We start from the raw sequence: 20868 nt of genomic DNA, 5'->3' as shown, positions 1-20868 counted from the left end.
ACTGCTGTCAGAAGCTGTGCGTGTGAGTGTTGACCTTCGGCTTACGATCTTCACAATGCCGCTCATTGATTTGTATTCGTTACTGTAACGTTGTAACATTGTGGCTAATGCATGTCTATCGTAAAGGCTTTTCACTTCCTGAGAAATTCGGTTCCAATGTACCAAATGAGCACCAAAACGATCGACATTCAAACAATTCACAAAATGATTGGAATGGCATTCGACTGAATAATACCAAACACAACGAAAAGGCACGATTCGCAATGGGGAAGAAGTGCATCAACCCAGATTCTCATCTCATATCCCTATCCCCCGTCAGATGATTTCATGGTCGAGGCATTATTCCGTTATTATGTCACCCGGCCTAACGAACCTCACACGCTTAACCAAAGTGTGACCCCCGGGGAGAAGAGATGGACCTAGAAAAATCGAGCCAGAAAATTATAACCTTCATGTGCACTAGTAGCTCGACTGCATGGCGGCGGTATCACTTAAAAAGCTGAAGGTCATATTAAGTAGCGCAGTGCCGATTGATGGTGCATGGTGGTGGTGCTGGTAGCCACGATGAGACATTTGATACATTAGCGTGTGGCGTATAATTTTTTATATCGTCGCTTCTGTGCTGCATTTTGCTTTGCAGCTTTTTTCCCTATGCCTCATCACACACCATCATGTGTCGGGTTTAGTGTTGGACAGAACATTCTAGCGCTTCTACGCCACTGTCGAACCCTTTAAACTCTGTTTCAGGCTTGTTTATGTTCCACTCACCTTTCTCGATCAATTCGCCCCACTTCTTTGACCATGCTTTTAAATTTTTGGCATATGCTTTTTCAATTTCGGCACGCTCCTGAATCAACGTTTGCAGTTCCGTACATAGTCTGGGGAAAAGAAACAAAAAAAAACATTAATGCATTCACCGTACAATGCTTACACAACCACACAAACAAGCACTCACTTGTAACCGTCCTCTATCCGCTTGGTGGTGCGTTTGTAATTGTTCAGCTCCCAGAAAGAGTCACTGCCGGCCTGCAGCAGCTGATCGTCGCTGTGATGTGACATTTTGCCGTATGTTCACGTATGGTGTGGTGTGATGCTTCTTCCGCACCCCGAATTCAAATCAATTTTTGCAAACCGTTCTGTGTTTTGCGGGACAGATCCCCGCCGTCGTACACACACAGTCTCCGGTAATGACCCGATACCGAGTGATAAATGAACGACAACGACGAATGATGGTGGTCCACAATCAACGACAATTGTGTACAACAACTAGGGGCCGCCCTCGATCACGATGGCCTTTTTCCGTTTGTTGTGGTAAATGTCAGTGCCGGGTTCGAACGATCAATTATTAGACGACGGGGTGTGGTATATGTTCCGCTGATGGTGGTTCGACAAACAACGCGCAAAATGGTTTTTGGCAAATTTTGAGAAGCTGGCACGCTTTCTCGTTATCACGTTACGGTAGGGTAATGTGCATCAGGTCGGTCCGTATGTTGTTGGCTCTGTTGGTTAACGATGAAATATATTTCTGTAAATGAAATAAAACAAACACATAAGTATGAGAGTAAGCACTAGGAAACAATTTATATTAATATATGAGGGCTTAAGTTTTCCGATTCTTCTCCGTCCTCTGATGGTTACTTTCATCATTTATCAACATCCTATGCCCTATTTGCAGGTGGCTATCATACAAATTTGATCCTGACCTAGATTTTAGATCGTTATTTAAGCAAAACAAAAGCCACCCTACCCTTCCTGCCACACCAACTTTCTTCCTGCTGCTAAAACAATCTGCCTCGAATGTTCTTCGCATCAAATTAGGATTGATGAACGGGTGGATGGCATGTCCGCAAACACAATCCTCGTCGCCAGGCGAAAAACCGGAAGCAGTAGTACACTGATGGTGCCCTAGTTCCCATGCATCGATTTCTAGAACATTTCCGCATGAAGCAAACAACTAGTCGAGGCAGATCGAGATAAAAGGGACCCCACTGGGAGTGCGGGAAAGCCACTATTAGTTCACAGGAAAAAAAGGGCACAGAAGGAAGTTTTGATTTCGCCCTTCACACTGTCCGTGACCGCCGCACTCATTCATTAATGTTTAACCGGAGCGCTGTCGATATTTTACACGCCAGACGAAGTGCGGGGTTTTTTGGGGCGATCGTCGCGTGATGCGTGCCACATTATGCTGCTTCCTCCCCCCTTCATCTCTCACTCTGCTTCGGAACTGCCCCTTTGCATGATACGTATCTACCTAATCAAATCGGATCGACCCGAGATGGTCGTAAAACGACACCTCACCTTCCGGCTATCGGCGGTTCGCCGTCACGGGTGTATTGTTAGTGATGGAGGCCTATTTTCTAATTGAACAGTTATGGGACGAACGACGCCGCGCGGGAAGGAATTTAAGCCTTCATCTTTGTCGGGGAGGCAAAGGGCGTGAAATGGAAACTACCGTTCAATACCGGAAGTTTCTTTCTTTTCTTTTTTTTGCTCACAGTACTTTTTCCCTCGCCGGAATCACCGGAACTGCAGTGACAATCCGCTCGAAGCACTGACATTCTTCGGGAGATATAATCATACGATCGATAGAAAGCGAATCAGTGGGAAAAGGTACAAGATTTTCTCCCGTGCATGTTCGCATTCTTTCTCGTGGTTATTAACTTTCGAACTAAGTTGCTTGTTGTTTCACTGGATTTGTGGGCTTGTGTAGAATATCGATTCTATCACGTCATGCTTATGGGATGCTGAACGAAACAGCAGCGTTGCGTTTTGTGTCAATCACTGCCTGCTTTCAGTATTGTCTTTGCTACTCAATTCTATCATTAGACGCTTTGTTCACTTCACCCATCCATAATCCCCACTGGGTAATCCTACACAAAATATGAATATGTAAATCGAAGGGAGGGTGGAATTCATACGAGAACATTGCATCATCTGCACGTGACGCTTGAAATTCCCTAAGTTTGTTGTGTCGTGTGTCATGGACATGCAACTGCTTCCGACAAACGGAACCATTGCTGGATGTAAAAAGCAAAGACACAATTCCTGACGGCGAAACATCACTCTTCTCACAACACTGACTCTGTAGTACCATCACCGGCCACCCAACGCCGCATGGTCTAGGCATGGTGACAAGTGGTTGTGGCACAGCAGAAGAAACGTTTAACTCTTCGGCAACAGTAATTTCTTCCACATCCCAGAAACGTGTACAGCGTGTCCCTAATATCCGGTACCGGTTTTATTCGCACCTCATCTCGAGAATATGGCTTTTTTCGCTTTTCGCTTCATTCTCTCAGTGTAGGCGCTCACCATGAAAATGTTGCCAACCGTGATGATGTGATGGCGTGTTTGTCGCTGCCCCGACTGTCGACTGTCACTCAGATTCATTCATGCTTTTTGCCGGTGGTACACACCACAATACGCGTTACAAAAACCGATTGGGTTTGTATATGTTTCATTGATGGGGAGGCTCGAATGGGATAATTACGGACACGTCAACATTCAGTGCTGACGAGATACATTCTGGGACACGATACCAACAATCTCGCTTGCTGTTCCAAAGATATTTCACTAACAAAAACTTACTGTGAAAGCCTATTGGTTCTCTTATTAACCTTACCTCATCTGACGAGTAGCATCATCGTGTCCAACAACGACGTTAAACGCTCTGCTAGATGTTGCACTGCACCGTGCTTGGCTTTAATGTTCATGGAAAAGATAAGTTCTGTAAAAACGAAAAGAAAAGAGAGGAAATATTCATGATTATAAATAACGGACTCAACAGCGAATGAATTCCTACAATAAGAAACACTGCCCTACCCCCTACGTGCTGTATCATCACACAACCTGAACTTGCAATACGACGACCAAGAGTTTATTTCTTCATTCTCCAGTGGCAATAAATCAATTCATAATTTCAATGCACCAACCAACGGCGCTGCGCGATCGAGAACAGAAGAAGAGCAAGCTTCTGTTGGTTATAAATAAAGCCATAATAGCGTGAAGGGGGGTAAGTTGATGTAAGCATGCATTTGTCTATAAATTTACACCACACAAACTGAACAGAATTGTACGCAGTGCGGTGTAGAGGAGGTGTGAAACAATCGATTACATTTCATACCATCAGAATAGTAGTATAGTTTTACGTTTGCATTCACGATGCAACAGAAGCGTTTGCAGATTTGATCACGAATATATCCTACAGCATAACGGTATCAAAGGGATAGAGAAGAATTAAAGGTTATTCCATTTCTGTGACCTTAAAACTCGAATGAAATACAACCAAGGGACTATCCTATGTTTGAATTTATACATTTACAGCATGCTTAATGGCTAACTGACATGACATTGTATAATGAAATTTATCGATGGTAAAGAAACCCTCTATAAACAAACACCCTTCCACGTCCCTTAAATTACTAAACATCATTCATAAGCGCACACGCGCATCACAATATGGTGATATGAATGAAAGCTAATCCTCCTATCGACAATGGTGGTCTCGTTCATATTTCACCTGCCCTTAGGCTGGGTGTGTTTTATTGTCTTCTCTGTCATAGACAGCAACAGCGGTCTGTAGCGCGCTGTGCAGGCCACCCCACCCTGCCAAAGTAGAAAAGGGCATACACCGTGTAACTCTCCACCACCAGCGCCGTGCGACAAATAGGAGGAGATCGGATATGAGTGTCATGAAAAAAGGTACAAAACTCATTCGGTAGTGGCCGCTTTCCATCTGAAACCGCCGTTACGCTCCGTTTCGTTGCGCTCGTGCTCAGGAGGAGGAGTGTGAATATAACAGGAAAATCGGAAGTCCAAAACGTCGATGATGACGATCACAACGGTACGGATGCAACAGACAACTGCAACCGTTTGCAGCGCTTGATGGGTTGAAATGTATTTATTGTGAACGATTTTACAAGCAGCGCCGCGTGTACGAGAATTCCATTCGTAATATTTCAATATCGATATCAGGTAATCGAAAACAGCACCGTGCATTGTTGGGCTTTCCCATCGATTAAATGAACATTGGAAAGCGCCGCCATTCTAAAGGTTTCTGTAGCGCTTCGCCTCCATCTTCAACAAGCACAAGGTGGAATTACAACAATTGAGTTACCAACTACTACTGGCCACACTCAATTAGCTATGGTTTCTTACAATTTAATTACGAACCCCCCCCCCTATGCTTAGGAAAAGAAGCACAGAAGTTTAGCGAAAGAAACCATCGGCCAACGTAAAAGGCAAACGAAACATAAAACGCGCCCATTTCTCACAACACAGCAAAAAGTCCGACAAAAACGCGCAAGATGAAGCAACCGTGTCCCAAACACGCCGTATTGTCACTGTTGTATAGGATACAGTGATCATAAAAATGCTCACAATGTGGAATGTAAAATCGAAGGCGTTAGCTTGTCAGATAGCACCACCGGTGAGTCCTAAATTTGGTTTGCGCACCATTTTAGGAAGAGAGCAGCAGTCCGGTCAGTCCGCCCATGTTTCGGGGTACGCGTAGAACACGTTCGGAAGACAACGGTCTGTTGCTTTTAACACACATAAGTGGGTAGAAATGGTCCCAAGGATTATAAAACGTAATGCACCCACTACTCCCTAATATTTTTGTAACATATGGCTGATGAGAATAACCTAGTTAGTTTCGAAAGGTAACTTAATTATCTTCCTATTCTTTCACGGGAAGGCAGATTGATTCCTTGAATTCTATCAAAATACATAACACCAGGAACTCTTGTTTGCTAATCGAATTTCCAATTTCTTGGGAAAGGCTCCTTGCGCCGGTGGCATGCTTCCGCTCCGCATAGCGGACATGTACGTACAATCCGATCCCCGGAAACATGTATGAACCAACCCAACAAGCAAACCCAAACGCCAACCAAGCGGGGTCTGATGTCTTTAGGAAGCGGAGAAAAAATACCAAAGACCGCACCCGAAAAGACACATCTCACATACGCTGCGCGATGCGATGCTGCTGTGTTTTAGGTTCCTTCCTCTTTCGTGAGCGAGATTCATAACCGGTTCCGGAGGATGGGCCGCGCGCAGGCCCACACGCTGAACAGGTTGACCGCCGGGAAACGCTACGGTGGAATCGTCATCATCATCATCAGGTCGCCGCGGTGTGTCGTTGTTGGCGTGGCAAGCCAAAGTGAGAATGTTTTCGTTTGATCCTCTTCTTCCGAAGGTATTACACAAAGATACGCAGCACAGACGGCAGTATTCAGCGTCACAGCATGGGACGAACACCTTAGGATGTTCTGTACAAGTCTCTTCAATTTTGAAGTCTGTGGCGAGATTTTGAATATAAGATGTAAGAAAACAATCCGTTTGGATGGACATTTGGACATTTTGATGGAATCTTATCGGAAATGGCTTAAAAATTTCCATTGAAGTTATTTTCAAGAGCCAACTGGCAACATCAATCAGCTAATCGGTATTGAAATGTTATAAATACCCTAGCTTCACTTGGAGAAAGCTTACCATGTAATGACTGCACTGGTCCATGCACAAGACTCACTTTAATCAAATTAGTGGCGTCAGCTGAAGTCGCGAAGGACACAGGCAACACTTGATGGATAATTACAGCAAAGATTACACTGATCGCGGGTAAATGTTTCGCATCCGGTCGAAAGCTATCATCAATCATGTGGAAACCTTAATTGGATCCTGTAAAAACAACAGTTGCTTACGCAGAGGACAGCTATGCGTTACAAAGTAAGCAAGCACATTCAAAGCCATTGGATCTCTAAAATCTCTAGCCCTTGCAGAGATTTATTATAATGATTATCAGAGAAACCCCCATTTACCGCTTCTATCAAACCCATAAGACACTATTTGAAGGCAAACCGTAAATCCATCCGATGTGCTGCAACAGACAGCATCTTCATCTCTCTGGTACGTTAAACTTGGAGAAGACACACATCCAACTCCAAACGCCCTGGGGACACACCTTATGCGACGACACTGGGCCAACTGCTGCATACCGCCCATTGAATTCACCGCCCGAATCACAGATGACCGTTCGTTTCTTAGAAATTGTCATGACCCCCAGCGACGATGGCGAGATGGCATTTCAAATTCCTGTTTGATTCCAAATCATCGGAAAGGAAAGTGTTTTAAGCGGTATGCCCACGCCACATGTCGATACCTTTCCGAATTTTATTACCAACTCTAACTCTCACTCCACCTATCCTCAGATTGGCCAGAGGTTAACAAGGGGTATCTCTCACTATTCGCCCCAAAGTAGCACAAGGTCTCCCTGTGTCAATGTTTTGGAGACAACCAACCACGACGGGGACACTTGCTTAGTTATGCATTTTTTTGTTTCCTCTCTTCTAAGAGAAAGTTCCATGCCCAAACGATCCTTCCCTACACCTAGCGCTAGCAATCTCTCGCCAAGACTTGTCCAAGAATGTCACTCTAATCGTTCACATACTGTTTAGCAAAAATTATTATAATTTACGCATAGATTTAGCCTGCAGTTTAGTGACCGTTTAGCGGGACCGGTTCGCTTGACCACCGACCGGAGCAGCGCAATTCAAACTTCCAACCGACCATCGTTTCTCCTGGCCCAGACACACTGCCACCGGACGATCGGAGTCGATAACCCGCCGTCTCCGATAAAAAAAAAAGGCCTCGCCACGAAAGTTGCGACTGTAAAATCTCTCCTCGCAATCGAAGATCACAGGCGAAAGATGGCGAACGGTGCCCTCGGAAATTGACGATCCGTGCGCGATCAACGCCCGGTATCTCCTCCTCTCCGCTGCTGTTTCTTCCACTTTACCTCTACTCCTCACTCTGATTGAAAGTTCAAGCTCCAATCCATGATCTCCGGCAAATTGGCAGTGCGTGCGTGTCTCGGGGATGGAGCGACTCGCAGCAGACTAACCCCCCCCTGATACACCTGATCTTCAACTTGATCTTTGATGCGAGCTGATGTGGTGGTGGGATGGCGGCGGTGCACGTCTTGTGTCCGGTTTGGGGCTGCACATTTTCCGCTCGGGCACACACACAAACGCAGTGGGAGAAGGAGGAATTTCACCTTAACCTTGGCAAAGGAGTGTGTCAGGGTGGATTTTTGTGCATAAATATAGGGGCTTTGCGGAGAATACTCATTTGGAGATTATGATCGATTAGATGGATAGCCATCAATATCTTCTTATTGCTAGTAAAGTAATAGAAAATTTAAATTCCTTTCACACAATACAAACCTCTGACATTGATCTCCACTGACTACTTCTAAGTCTCCGCTCGTAAAAGGTTTACGTGTGTGCCGCTCCATCACATGATAACAAATCATCTGGGACACACATGTGCAAACAGATCTCGAGTGCATTTATTTCGCACGTGTCAGAGTCGCTAATGACCAAACAAAATGTGATCATAGTGTAGAACGGAGGTGATCTTCATATTCTAGAGATGAACATCCACTCTGATCCACGTGAACAGTTATAACAGTAAATGTTATACCAACAAATAGCAAATGGTCTATCATCAACCCCTTAAATCTACATAAATTTGCATAAAATTAGAGTTTGTTCATTTCGCTCTTTAAAAGCTTCCTTTACGTTTGGCGCCTTGTTAGGAAAGGAAGCTGCTGGTTACCATCCCTTTTTATTCCCCCGTTAAAAATGCAAACCCAAATAAAATAACAGTAATTACTCGCCGGGACGCCACGAATGGCTTTGGGGCAATTTCGCTGCTTTAATTCGTCACAAAGTGTACGCACAATGTCGGTTTCCTCACTGTCTTTCTCTCTCCATGCCGCAACACACCAACCCAACCCAATCTTATCATCAGTGCCCTTTACTTTACAAAAATGCCCTGAAGCTGGTTCGGTCACTTTCTGGACCGTCGACTCCAACCAAAACCCTTCCCCAACTTGTGTTCCCGCAGGACAGCGAATCATTTGTTCGGCTACAGACAGTGCTACAGCTAAATCAGCGTTGCTTTTTTATTTTTTGTTGGTCCGCTACATTTACGGCAGGTTCTCGGTCTGAAGTTGGCAGCAACAGCAGCAGCAGCAGCACTTTGGGTTTCGCTTTTAGACCTCGCGGCTCGGGCGTTGGTTCAGCCAGACGGGTTAACAATTTCATTTTTATGTTTCATTCACACAAATCAAGCATTTCGCAGCGGGATACTGTAAAAAAGGCATTGGATAGAAAGGGACTTCTACCCTGCCAAATACAACTACTCTTGTAAAGGTGTCTGAGAACAAACTCCAATCATCCCTTTGAAAATCAGGTTTGCGTTAAAGAAGCGGCAACAAAATGAACGATTTTGGCCACTCAGACGTTTTTAGAACACCATCGGCACGGTTTAGGATGCATTCCTGGGCGTCTGAAGCCATTTTATTTATTGCATATCGTAAGGATTTATATACAACACCCATATAAAGTGTAGTAAGTTGTTTTTACCACTGAATCACTTCCACTCTTCAAGATTGTAAAACATTTTCATTAGCTGCTGCCGTTCCAAGAATTTGCTTTTAATAATAAAATGGGAGTCTGCGAATAAATCATACAGCACACAGTGAATCTCCAGACTGTAACATTTTGACAGCGATTCCTGGAATTCCACTGGCGCCACCAACGTCGGACCAAGTGTCTAGCATACAACGAACAAAAAGGCACGCCATCATCAGCGAAGGAATTGGGCGTGAAAACCGCAAAACTTCCACATTCCTTGATATCATGTTCCATATCCAAGAGCAAGAGAGAACACCGCAAGAATTAAATAATTATGCCTTCTCGCAGTTCTTTCCGCAAACAAAACCGCCGCCGATGGAAGAACAACATTCCCTTTTTGAAGTGAATAAAAAAAGCTAATCTGTTGAGGAATTTATCCCACACCGAGAATGTCACGTTTGTTATATCCTCACAACGGTGCTTATTCGGCTAGAAATTCCATCCATTGATACAAACTTTGGTCCATTTCCGACTGACCTAAATCATACCGATCAACACTGAAACCACACCCTTTTTCTACTAGTACAGACTCCCGTTTAGATCCAATTCTCCCCCACGACTGAATTCCGAGACCCGGATAGAACCCGGACACAGCAAAGGGAACACACCACCATCGATGTTATTGATTTACAGACACAACAATATAGTTTTCTCTGCTGTGAAATGCGCTCTCGGAGCGCAGAACCTAACGCAACAGGGCACGATTCTCGAACCCGGTGCTCGGTGTGCTGTTGTTTCAAATTTTGCCAACTAAGGCCCCCTCGAAGAGTGCGCGGAAATGCAACTCACAGTTTCGTGCGTTGTTGTGTGTACGTTTTCTACCCTCACAACATACAAACACACACAACATCAACAAAGCACAAACGAGCGGGGAGAAGGAATGGGTGAGGGGTTGGTTTTGATTTCAGACGCAATGAGCAGGAACTGGCCACCGTTGGGGTTGAACACAACTAGAGCGCGCACGGTTTGGGTATTGTTATGCAAAAACGGCACAAATTCGGTTAATGTGGCCCGAGCGAAACGACTTTCTCGATCACTACCGCTGGGAGAAACGCTAGCAAATTCACTCCAAATCACTGCATAGCGGCTACGGAAAGTGAATCGTTGCACGAATCAGAATCTGTGCCATCTATTAGATTGTTTAAAGACACATCGGCAATGCAGTGTAGTTTAATTCACTAAACTGGTCAATAAATACCTTCCGCATCACGTCATGTCGCTTTTTTGTCGCTTACGTCCTACCTACCATTGCCTGCACGTGGTTTGCGCGTACCAGGGCTGAAGGCGTTTACACACGCGCCATGCTTTATCAATGGCCGATAAGGTAACACAATCGCCTGTCGGGATTCGCCCCAATGTCCAGCGTGAAGAAGGCAAGAACGATCAAAGGGGAAATGTGTCGTATCAATCAGCGTCAAAGATAAAGACGTTCTATTCGTGCACGCTCGTTCGGAAAGGGGTTGCGTAATGTTGGGTGGGTTACACAGAGTCATATACAAGCATTTATTGTACACACACACACACGTTTCACACGGTTAAACTAAGGCGCCCTAAAAACTACATTTTATTGTCCGAACTGCACACGAATAGTTGTTACTTTGTGCGGTGGTGGTGGGGAAGAATGTTCAATTTGAGGGAACATTTTATCTGCCAAACGGGTTGCTTCCAGCCACTTCGATCACGCGCAAGCAAAGCCGTCTGGGCAGGAAATAGCAATTAATAGTCTACTCTATCGGACACGACATCGCGCGCAAGGGCGGCAGACAAACGGAGAGGAAACGATATCGCAACACGGCAAAACCTCTCCACCACCTCCATCCCGCCATTGTGTCCCGTGCGATAAGATTCAAGAGACAGCAGTTAAGGGCCACGGTCAGTTGCACTCCGCGCTCGCGAGTTAAATGTTGCAAAACGAAATGACAAACATTTATAAGTCCATCTTCTCGCCTTGGATTTATACGACGCGTGGCAAGCATTCGAAGATATCACCGCACACAACACTCATACACATGCACCAGGTGCATTCACTACTCGCAGCACGAACATCGAAGCTCGGGAAGAGAAAATGATGCTAGCGCAAGGTGCTAGAGCTAAACGATTACCTCATCAACGATCATCACTCACAGTCGATGGATATCATCAACGATCATCACTTCCATCAAAGCTTTATCATGGTCGGTTAATCTTATCGTTAGTAATGCTTTCTTAGGCCAGCATGGCTGCGGATCTTAAAAACGCATTTGTATTTATGGTACATCAATTGATAATATAAAACACAAACGCACACATGACTAATCATTGCGTGTGAAATTAAACCAATAGCGATTAGATTAATTGCAAGTTCCCAAATGCATTTAGACTATTTTAGTAAAATTTACCTAATTCTTACCAACCACCTCTTCCATTTAGACCCTCATTGATTTCGTTCAATTTACCTGTAAAGAAATAAAGAAAAAAAACTATAATTAGAAAAGGTCTATGTGTCATTAAATGTAGATTTTATTAAATCGTTTTATATTAACTCAAGCGTAGAGGCATTTTTACTTTCAGATGTTATAAATCTTACTTTTTCTAAGTAAGTCATTTCTTTGTATCTACCCAGTGCCTATCCATAATCATGACAAAATGGACACGAATTTTCCCCCCTTTTCGCTCTATTTACAGTATATACTGCTGTACCGCAACAATAATAACAACAAAACAAAACCAACGAAAGTGATGAGACAAAAAAGCTCTTAAAAAGCGAAAACGCTAGCGAAAACTCTCTTTCCCGTGCGGAACTTTCATCACCATCATCATGAAAACTCATCTTTTCTTAACCAATTTCCTCAGCAAATATTTGAACCTCCCCCAACGTGCTCTCTCTGTCTCTCCCTCTCTCTCTATAGCCTGGAGGGGACGGCAACACCAAACACCATTGGCAGCGTGGTTGTACGAAGGCAGGTAGGAAAATATAACCTCTCTCTGCTTGGTTCGAAATATAAATTAAAAACAGTGGAAAAGTCAGCTGATCTTGGCCTACACAAACTTCGCACACAACCACAACCACAGCCACGGTGTGTCGGGTGGTTAGGTGGTACAGACAGTACATCATATAGAGGCAGGCATCGTGAAATAATTATCCGACAACGAGCAGATCATCATCATCTGCCACCGATTTTGTTTTCCTTTTTGGCAAGCCTATCCGATCCGTTCGGTTGCCGGCTGGGTGTGGATCAATCTGATCCGTTCCGAATCCATCAAAAACACGCGCCGCTGATAGATTCATCCGATCGAGCCATTTAAGACCCCAGCCCAAGCCAGCCCGCCCGCCCGCCAGCCAACACGTTTGCTTTCCGCACATTTTTTTTTTTCACCCGCTTAACGGGTACAGAAGAAAAGAGTGTGAAAATAAAAAGAAAATCAAATACAGCCACCTAACGGTAGTACGGTTGGGAATGTGAGAGGGAAGGATAAGCTTCTCCATTCGATCAAACAATCCCCCCACGGCCAACAGCAGAAAGAAGCCGGTGATGGAAGAGAGAGAGAGAAGGTGGTGGCAGCAAAACAAATAATTTTTACGAAATCGAAAGTAGAGCCCACTATGGCCCGCATGAAGCATCAGCTGGTTTGGTGAAGAGCTGCAGCGCACATGATGTACACGTGGGAGTAAAATGCACACACCATGTGGTGAAGAAACTACGTTAAAAATGTTCACCAGCTAGCTAAGATCGCACCTCCAACCCACCAACGACGGACTATACATTTGGGTAGGGAGTTCAATGAACAGGGCGTCTGTGCGCGTCCAACACCCGCTCCGATCCACTCAGTAGATGCACTTTTCCTCTTTGATTAGTACACTCACATTTTTTGCTGCTTTCCTTTCGAAGATTCGTTTTTATTTGCGCGATCGTGTTTGCTGTGATTGGGGAATTGATTCCCCTCCTGCGCAGCGTTTATTATGTCCAATCGATCATTATTCCATTAGCTAACCGAATTGCGCGCGAGCGCTCGGGTGAAACTTTTCACAGCTCAAGATTTATTGCAATTTTCATACCACTCTATGCATACCCCAAAAATGTAAATGAGTCTCGTCTATTCCCCCCGTGTTTATCATTCACGTTGAATCACTTTTTACCTTCCTCCTCCACGTAAAACTTTAACTTTGCACTTCCGTTACTCTCTATCCTTAATCGGCCATCGTCAAGTTCATCGCCGGTTGTCATCATCATTTGCGCCACCATCGTCGTCGTCACACCCGGAGAGCGCGACGCATCGTTTCTCCGCCAAAAGACACTCGTCGTTTGTGGCTTTACCTCACACACACACACGCCATTAACCTTCAGGGTGGCTGGGAATAAACACATCGTCACTGTCAAGATGATGCGCTTGAAGGCGTTTGGGTTGGAGGTACAAGTCTTTTTTTATATTCGCAACATTACATACATTTCCTTCTTTGAAAATGTCTAAAAGCATGGGTTGTACTTAAAAAAACAATAAATTTGAATGACTTTTGCTATCCTAATTCTAACCACTTCAAGAATTGAAAAGCTGTAGAATCGTTAATATCAACAACATTTTGTTTCTCTCTCTCTCTCTCTATCTCTGGACTAGTTTAGCGTACACAGGCGTGCAAAATTCAAATAAAATGCCTCCGAAAATGGAACCACACACAAACACCATTTCATGTGGGTTAATTAAATATTAATGCCTTAAAAACGTGTTTGCCTTTTTATATATATCGGGGCATTGGAATTTGTGCCCCGTTAAGAAATCTAAAAGTCACTTGCTGTTTGATAGGTCTGACATTTTCTGGCGTTCCGCGCCCGTTATTATGCACTAAAAACACACGCTGCATGCGCAAACCATGTCAAACTGCATGTGGCGCTAGCGGCTTGCGGATTGGGGCTGCGCGCAAAACGTATTATGTCAACTGTCTGCACCGCGCGTTTCGTACCGCACGCGAATGCACCGCTTTAATCATGTACAATCACATAAAAATCGCACTCGTGTCCCTTTCCTTTACGTTTGTACGTGGTGTTCCATAATAATCATTTTGCTGATTGATTTCGCATTCAGCCCACATGAGGCTTGCGCTCTCTCTCTCCCCTCGGGTACACCACAAATAAATGATCACAAGGCAGGCAGGCAGGCAGGCAAAGGGGTTTATTTCACTTGCACTTGTGTTGGCGTGGTTATGCATTCCAGCTCAGAGCTAATCGATGACCAAAGGCACAACCGTGCGTAATCGGATTGTGCGTAATGTCCCTCCTAGCCTCCTCGACGTGCTTGCTTATGCATACGCAAAAGGAAAAGCTCATCCAAAATTTGCAATGCCTGGCACAGTATCTCCAAAGAAGGGAGAAGTGCGGCCTGTTCATACAGGCGAGTGTCATTTCAGCTTCAATATTGCAATTTAATTACTCAATCCACGTGTCACACACACACACACACACACGCCCTGGTAATGGTACCAGTGTATGTGTCATTGCTCCCAGTGCAATCTGTGTAAATTTGTCTGGCTAAAGGAGAGAGTAATTGGAATGCCAATCCCGCCACATATTGGCACAAAACCACACACACAGTCCCCTCTGGAGCCATTTGTTGGCAGAAAGTCAAAAACTTTCGATTTTCGAAATTGCTTCCAAATCTTATTCCGATTCCGCTCCAGCCAGCCTGTGCTGTGTTTGGGGAGCTGTTCCCAATGCCGCCGAAATTGGCAAGTGTTGCCTCAACTCAACTGGTTTTGGCGCGATCCGCTTTACGCACACAGACACACCCTCTTGTGTCCCACCGCAGCACAGTTCGCTTGCCACCTGTTGCACTAAATAACCCAACTCCACTTATCCTGCAATCTATGCGCACTCACTCACAATCGACAGATCAGTTCCACCACAGCACAGCATACATTGGAGCACACATACATGTGGGATTTGCAAAGCCTCGGAGGAGAAAGATTAGCAAATCGAAAGCGATTAGAAAATTCGTTTGCTAATTTGCACGCAAATTTCCCTCCCAACCGGCACGATCCTCTCTCCTCACGATAAACACATTCGACATAAGCATTTCTCGAACGGCGAGCAATGCAAGTATAAGCCCGACGGCCGCCGGAACGGGAACTGAAAGTGAGCAAAGGCTAATATTATTCCACACACGTCGCACACGAATTTGGACCGTTCGGGCAGCGCAATAAAATAAATTCACAAACCGGTATCATCTCATCGCCAGGCACTTACGTCGTCGTGTGTCCTCCTCCAACGGTTCCGCCAGATCTCTGGTAATGTCGAATCGAAAATGCATCGAATGTAAAGCAAAGTTGTTGACTTGACCCAAAGCAGAGAAGAGACCCCAGTGTCCAGCGATCAAGAGGATCCCGTCGCGCACACGGGACACGTTGAAGTGTTAAAAATATCCCAGAGAGCGAAGGAATGGAATCCGTCGACGAAAGTGAAATGCTTTTGGCGAAGTTTCACTCTCACTTTATCGTGCGGCGTCGTGTGGAAGTTAAATAAACAACCGAACGCTGCTGTCTTCGGCTGACAGTTACACGAGCTTAAAGTAATTCGAAGGGAATGTAAAAGTTGCAAAACGGCAGGAGCACACTCCTATGTGTCATTTTTATCGCACTCTGAAGAACTCATATGCATGAAGTAGAGGCATCCCCCGTTGCTTTCAATTTCATCACCTTCGAGACGAAGAACATGTGTTAAATCCACAGCAATGATGGCCGTGCGTATAAACTGGCCTTTTATCAGTGGCAATCAACATACGCCGTAACGTACGCAGGAGAGGTCGCTCACCTTACACATTGCAATTCTAGGGTCCACTTCTCTATAGCCTGGGAGCTGGGAGCGATGGCAACACAGAACCGTGTTCTTCAATGATGCAAAGTGCAAGTGGCACGAGACAACACAGTCTTTGCAAAATCGTTTCCCCTTCTAGACGGTAGTGGCAGGAAGTTGTTGTCCGCTTGGCCCAGATTCGATTGTTTGATACAATTACCTCCCCCCCCCCTCCCTTCCGAGTCGTTCCTTTCCCATGGTCTGGATGAACCTACAAAAGGACATTGTTTCGGTGCTGGTGCCGGCTGCTATCTGTGTTGCTTGATCTGTAGTGCCATTCAAAAACTTGTTCCATGAAATCAACGTTAGCCCCAAAGTCGAAAAATTTCACATCAAACAAGCACAAACGAAAATTTGGTTACAAAATAATAACATGCTCTTTCTTCATCACTGCATACTGATCTACCCGTCGCTTTAAAGTTATTAAATGTTGTAAAGGATGTAATTAATTTCCATTTAACGCCTTTTCAAAACTAGAACTCACCTTGAACCTGTCCGCTAACGAGAATCTACTTTGAAATATTCATTAAAACGAATATGTTTGCAACAGACCGAGAGAGGGAGGGTAGGGGCGTGGTAACACCGTGTAAATTCATTTACACCAAAACTTGGTCCTTTGCGCGAGCCAAGCGTTGGTGCTGGCAGACTGTCCAAAGGCAGCTGGCAGCTTCGGACCGATCAGACTTAATTTGTGTGGTTATGTGTGGGGCCTTCTTCCTTGAGGCACGCTACGAATATCTCTCTACTAGCCGTGGGTTCCCATTTAAACTGACTCTCCGTATGCACACGCTAACATCTGGCACGCACGTACATACGCACGTTTTCAGCGACCCGAAGAAAGGCATAAATCTTCATAATTGTATCATTAATGCCACCGTGTGGGCAAGGGCACTCCGCAACGGCGGCGAAGGCGATGATGATAATGATGATGATTTGTGTATTTAAACTTCAACTCCAATATATTTTTGTGTCGCTCTGCTGGACAGCACACACACACACAACAAACTACAAACCCTTTTCGATACGCGATAACGCAATGCAGCTGTAGTTTCACCCCCTCTATCGCTTGTTCTTGCTCTCTAAACAAACGTAAACTTCCCAGAGCTAACATTTAATTAAAATGGCAGACAAAATGCAGATAAACTTCCTCTCCAAGTGTGGGTAAGGGTGTGGTGGCAATAGTAGTTAAGGGAAAACGTTACTGAGATTTACCCACCCATTGATAACTCACTCACCAAACTCACTGTCAGCAGCAGCAGCAACAGCAGTAACTTGTTAGCAACAACACCGTCCGGAGCGGATGGGGAAAAGTGAATTTTCCATTTTTTCCCACATTAAGCGCCACGATATGTGTAAGTTCAGATACGAATGCAATCACAGACACACACAGATACATTACCGCCCGTCTGGCTGTACTAGTTCCACCCTCTCCACCCCATCAGGTACTAATCCATAGCAGTAAAAGATTGCTGGCCGTTTCCACATCCATATCAGCAACAGGGAACACACATTGTTGAGCAAGGTGTTGAGCAAACATCGAAACGGTGTGTGGGTATGGGTGTTACTACCAGCTACCTGGATTGATTTGTACCAGTTTGCATCACGCAGTTGTTTCATCTGTTCAGCAGCAATTTTTTTTGCTGCTTTACTCTACTTCGCGGGGGAACGTGCATCTTCCAGAAAATCAAGATCAGGGAGAGAAGGGATGCGCATGATTTTACCCTACTTTTAGCCCTATTAATAATTTATAAAGCTCTCACAGACAAAACCTTTCAAACGATTAATTAAAGCCAGTCCTAACGGTTGACGACCATTGCGCGGTCCGTCACTAGAGGAGGGCGCATTTCAAATCATGCAATGCACATCTCTAATACATAAGACAAATATCTTTAGCTGCTACGTAATCTTCCGCGGCCACAGACACACTACACTGCCGCAAACCAAACAAAATGCAGTGGCCCCTTTTAGGGGTAAGTAGCCGGCCTCGCTGGAACAAACAGAAAATAATGTGAGTTTGCTTACTTTTTGTGTAATGTTTCGCTAACGTCATTTACGTCAACATACACATCATCTGCGAAGGTTTGCTCACGCACGCGGTCGTTTAAATTGAATAGTTGAGGATTTAAGTATTTTGTAATTCTCTCGATCGAGTTATGGAACAAATCCTAGAGTGGACTTTATCGTATGGAGCCAACACGTGAAGTATCTTCTAATGTAAGTTAAATCGTTTATTTCGCTCAATCATTTCTATGTTTGATGGACGTCCATCAAATCGGCAATTTCCCAAACAAATCAATATTTAGACTGCATTGCCGGCACAAAATCAGGGCATTGCAGCGCGTATCGCTTCGATAAGCAATGCCCGCCCGCCGACTCAAGGCAAACCTTTAATGATAAAGCCGAAATGCTTAGGCAGCGGGTTGATAAAAATGAACAAATTTAGTCCCAACCCAACAGTTTGATGTAGTAAGCATACTTCAAGTTTTATGATTATGAAGCCACACCCAACCAAAATCTATTGATTAATTATTGCAATGAACTGCTTCAGCAACTCTGCTCTACTACACCCTTTAATCATTATCAAACAAACATTAAAACAAACCGAAAGCCCAAATGACGCACAGCATTCCAGACAATGTTGTATTGCCCTGTCCCACACTAATTAAAAAAAAGTTAAGGTAAACATTTACATGTTCTTATCTGCAGTTTGGCAAAACCACTAAGCACAATCGAAATAGAATGTGTACATTAAAAACGAGGTACAGAGCATGCAGCACCAGCAAAATCGTTCTAAAAATCAATTGTCAGTCCTTTCTCTAAACAGCTTTATTTGTTATTTTTGGTGGAATTGCCTGCTAAACGCAACCCTCCTTCGTCAGCATTGTTGAGAAAAAGAATTAATCAACCGTAGTGTGTACACAAGACGCATTTCTGCTCACAATTGGAAGGAAACTGTGCGAGCAATCGAAAGGGCAGTAGTATAGCGCCGGTCTACTGTCTGCAAGTCGTTTGAGTATTTAGACAAATGCTTAAACTTTGAATCAAGTATCCCCTCTCTTTCTCTTCTCAACCACACTCCGAAGAGCCATGAAACACAAGCTGCATTAAACAAGTCTTGGGAACAATACAGCTCTGGTGGTGCACGGGAGTCATACAGTTGGTTTAAATGGTACAATCCGACCAGAGTTTGCTTTTATTGTGAGAGTGTTGTTTGTCCCATTGCTTCAAACTTCAAACGGCCCTCTCTCAAGAAGCGGATTACTTCACTTCAGCGTCAAACAGGCTTCCAACGAAGTTAGTAAGTAGCTCAATGTGATCTGAGATGGAATTCTGAGGCCCTTTTCGTTGGCAAATTCGATTGTGTTGTGGAGTAGCACATACCACACCAGTGGTAACGATCTGGATGACAAGCCCCTTAATCCCCCCAGCACGAAAAGTCAAACACACAGAGCTCTATGCGGCTTGCCAAGACCAGTCGTACATATGGAATTGAAAGCAATTATTCATGTTTTATCTACTCGATGGATCAAATTCAAATTCATAGCCAACATATGCTCGTTTACCAAGAGCTTACTGCTTAGTTCGACGCCAAGATTTCAGAGTGTAAAACAAGAACTTCCGGAGAAACCCAAATGCAACTTGTACTAAGCTCAAATAAGTATACAATTTCCGGCTTCGATTGACTTACAATGGAATGAGTTTATTACCTTACAAACAGAGAGACCTGATCTAATGTTTAACAGTGTAATCTGATCTCCGCTCATTCGCCTCAATATCACATCGAACAGGATCGATAAAGCTTAAAAACCCAGTTGGCATATCCTCCCCATCCCAATGGGTTCTGGAGGATCTCGGGATCGAGAAATAGATACAACCAAAAAATGCAGGACCAACGCATTTCCTCGAAAACCGAACGAACGCAACCGGCACCACACCCACAACCCCGTCGATAATGCTCTGGACGGACAATCGTATTAGTGCCGGTGTCGTGGAGCAGGCCAAGAACTCGCATTACCTGCAACTAACTAGGCAACTACATATACACACACACACCTGCGGCCGGGCTCATATGACAGTTCCGTCTCTAATTGGATTTGACAATCCGCAGCAATTATGATGTCGCAATGGTTCGTTGATTGGAAGCCGATCGTGTGGTGGTTGATGTGTGGATGTGGGGAGAGTAGGGAGCAAACTGGAGCAACATGACCAGCGAAAGGCTAGAGCTTTCAAAGCACAAATGCCAATTAGCTGCGGGATGCCTTTCGATCCATGTCTTCTTGCATATTGAGCGAATCGAACGGGAGAGAAACGGTGGAAATGTCTCAAAAGCAGACGATAAGAACCTTTCGGAAAAGAAGGAACACTATTTAAATAATAATACCAAAACTAGTCTATACAACAATGATTACAACGGTAAACTGAAGTGACCCAAATGCATGCAAATAAAATATTTGCATAATTACTAAAATTCACAATATCTTTGATGTGCAAATTAGCCAATTCATAACAATTCACTCGATGCGAACTAAAACTAGATTTCACCCTTATCCTGCATCCATTCCTTATACCCTAAG

At 44.5% G+C, this 20868-nt stretch overlaps 1 protein-coding gene across 2 annotated transcripts in view; it reads right to left on the bottom strand.

Annotated features, from left to right (window-relative positions):
* Window positions 1–20868, bottom strand: part of LOC120900283 (protein kinase C and casein kinase II substrate protein 3) — a 34883-nt gene that overhangs the window by 6721 nt on the left and 7294 nt on the right. For both annotated transcript variants that reach the window (XM_040307074.1, XM_040307075.1), the window contains exons 3-5: window positions 3620–3724; window positions 956–1525; window positions 769–878 (exon numbers count right to left, since the gene is read on the bottom strand). In XM_040307074.1, coding sequence (XP_040163008.1) covers window positions 769–878; window positions 956–1059 — 214 coding nt within the window. In that variant the 5' untranslated portion in view covers window positions 1060–1525; window positions 3620–3724. The remainder of the gene's footprint in view (window positions 1–768; window positions 879–955; window positions 1526–3619; window positions 3725–20868) is intronic.

Source organism: Anopheles arabiensis, chromosome 3 (assembly GCF_016920715.1).
Source record: "Anopheles arabiensis isolate DONGOLA chromosome 3, AaraD3, whole genome shotgun sequence".
Taxonomy (NCBI): domain Eukaryota; kingdom Metazoa; phylum Arthropoda; class Insecta; order Diptera; family Culicidae; genus Anopheles; species Anopheles arabiensis.
Note: the sequence above shows the minus strand (reverse complement) of the source record. Positions and strands in the feature narration are given on the sequence as shown.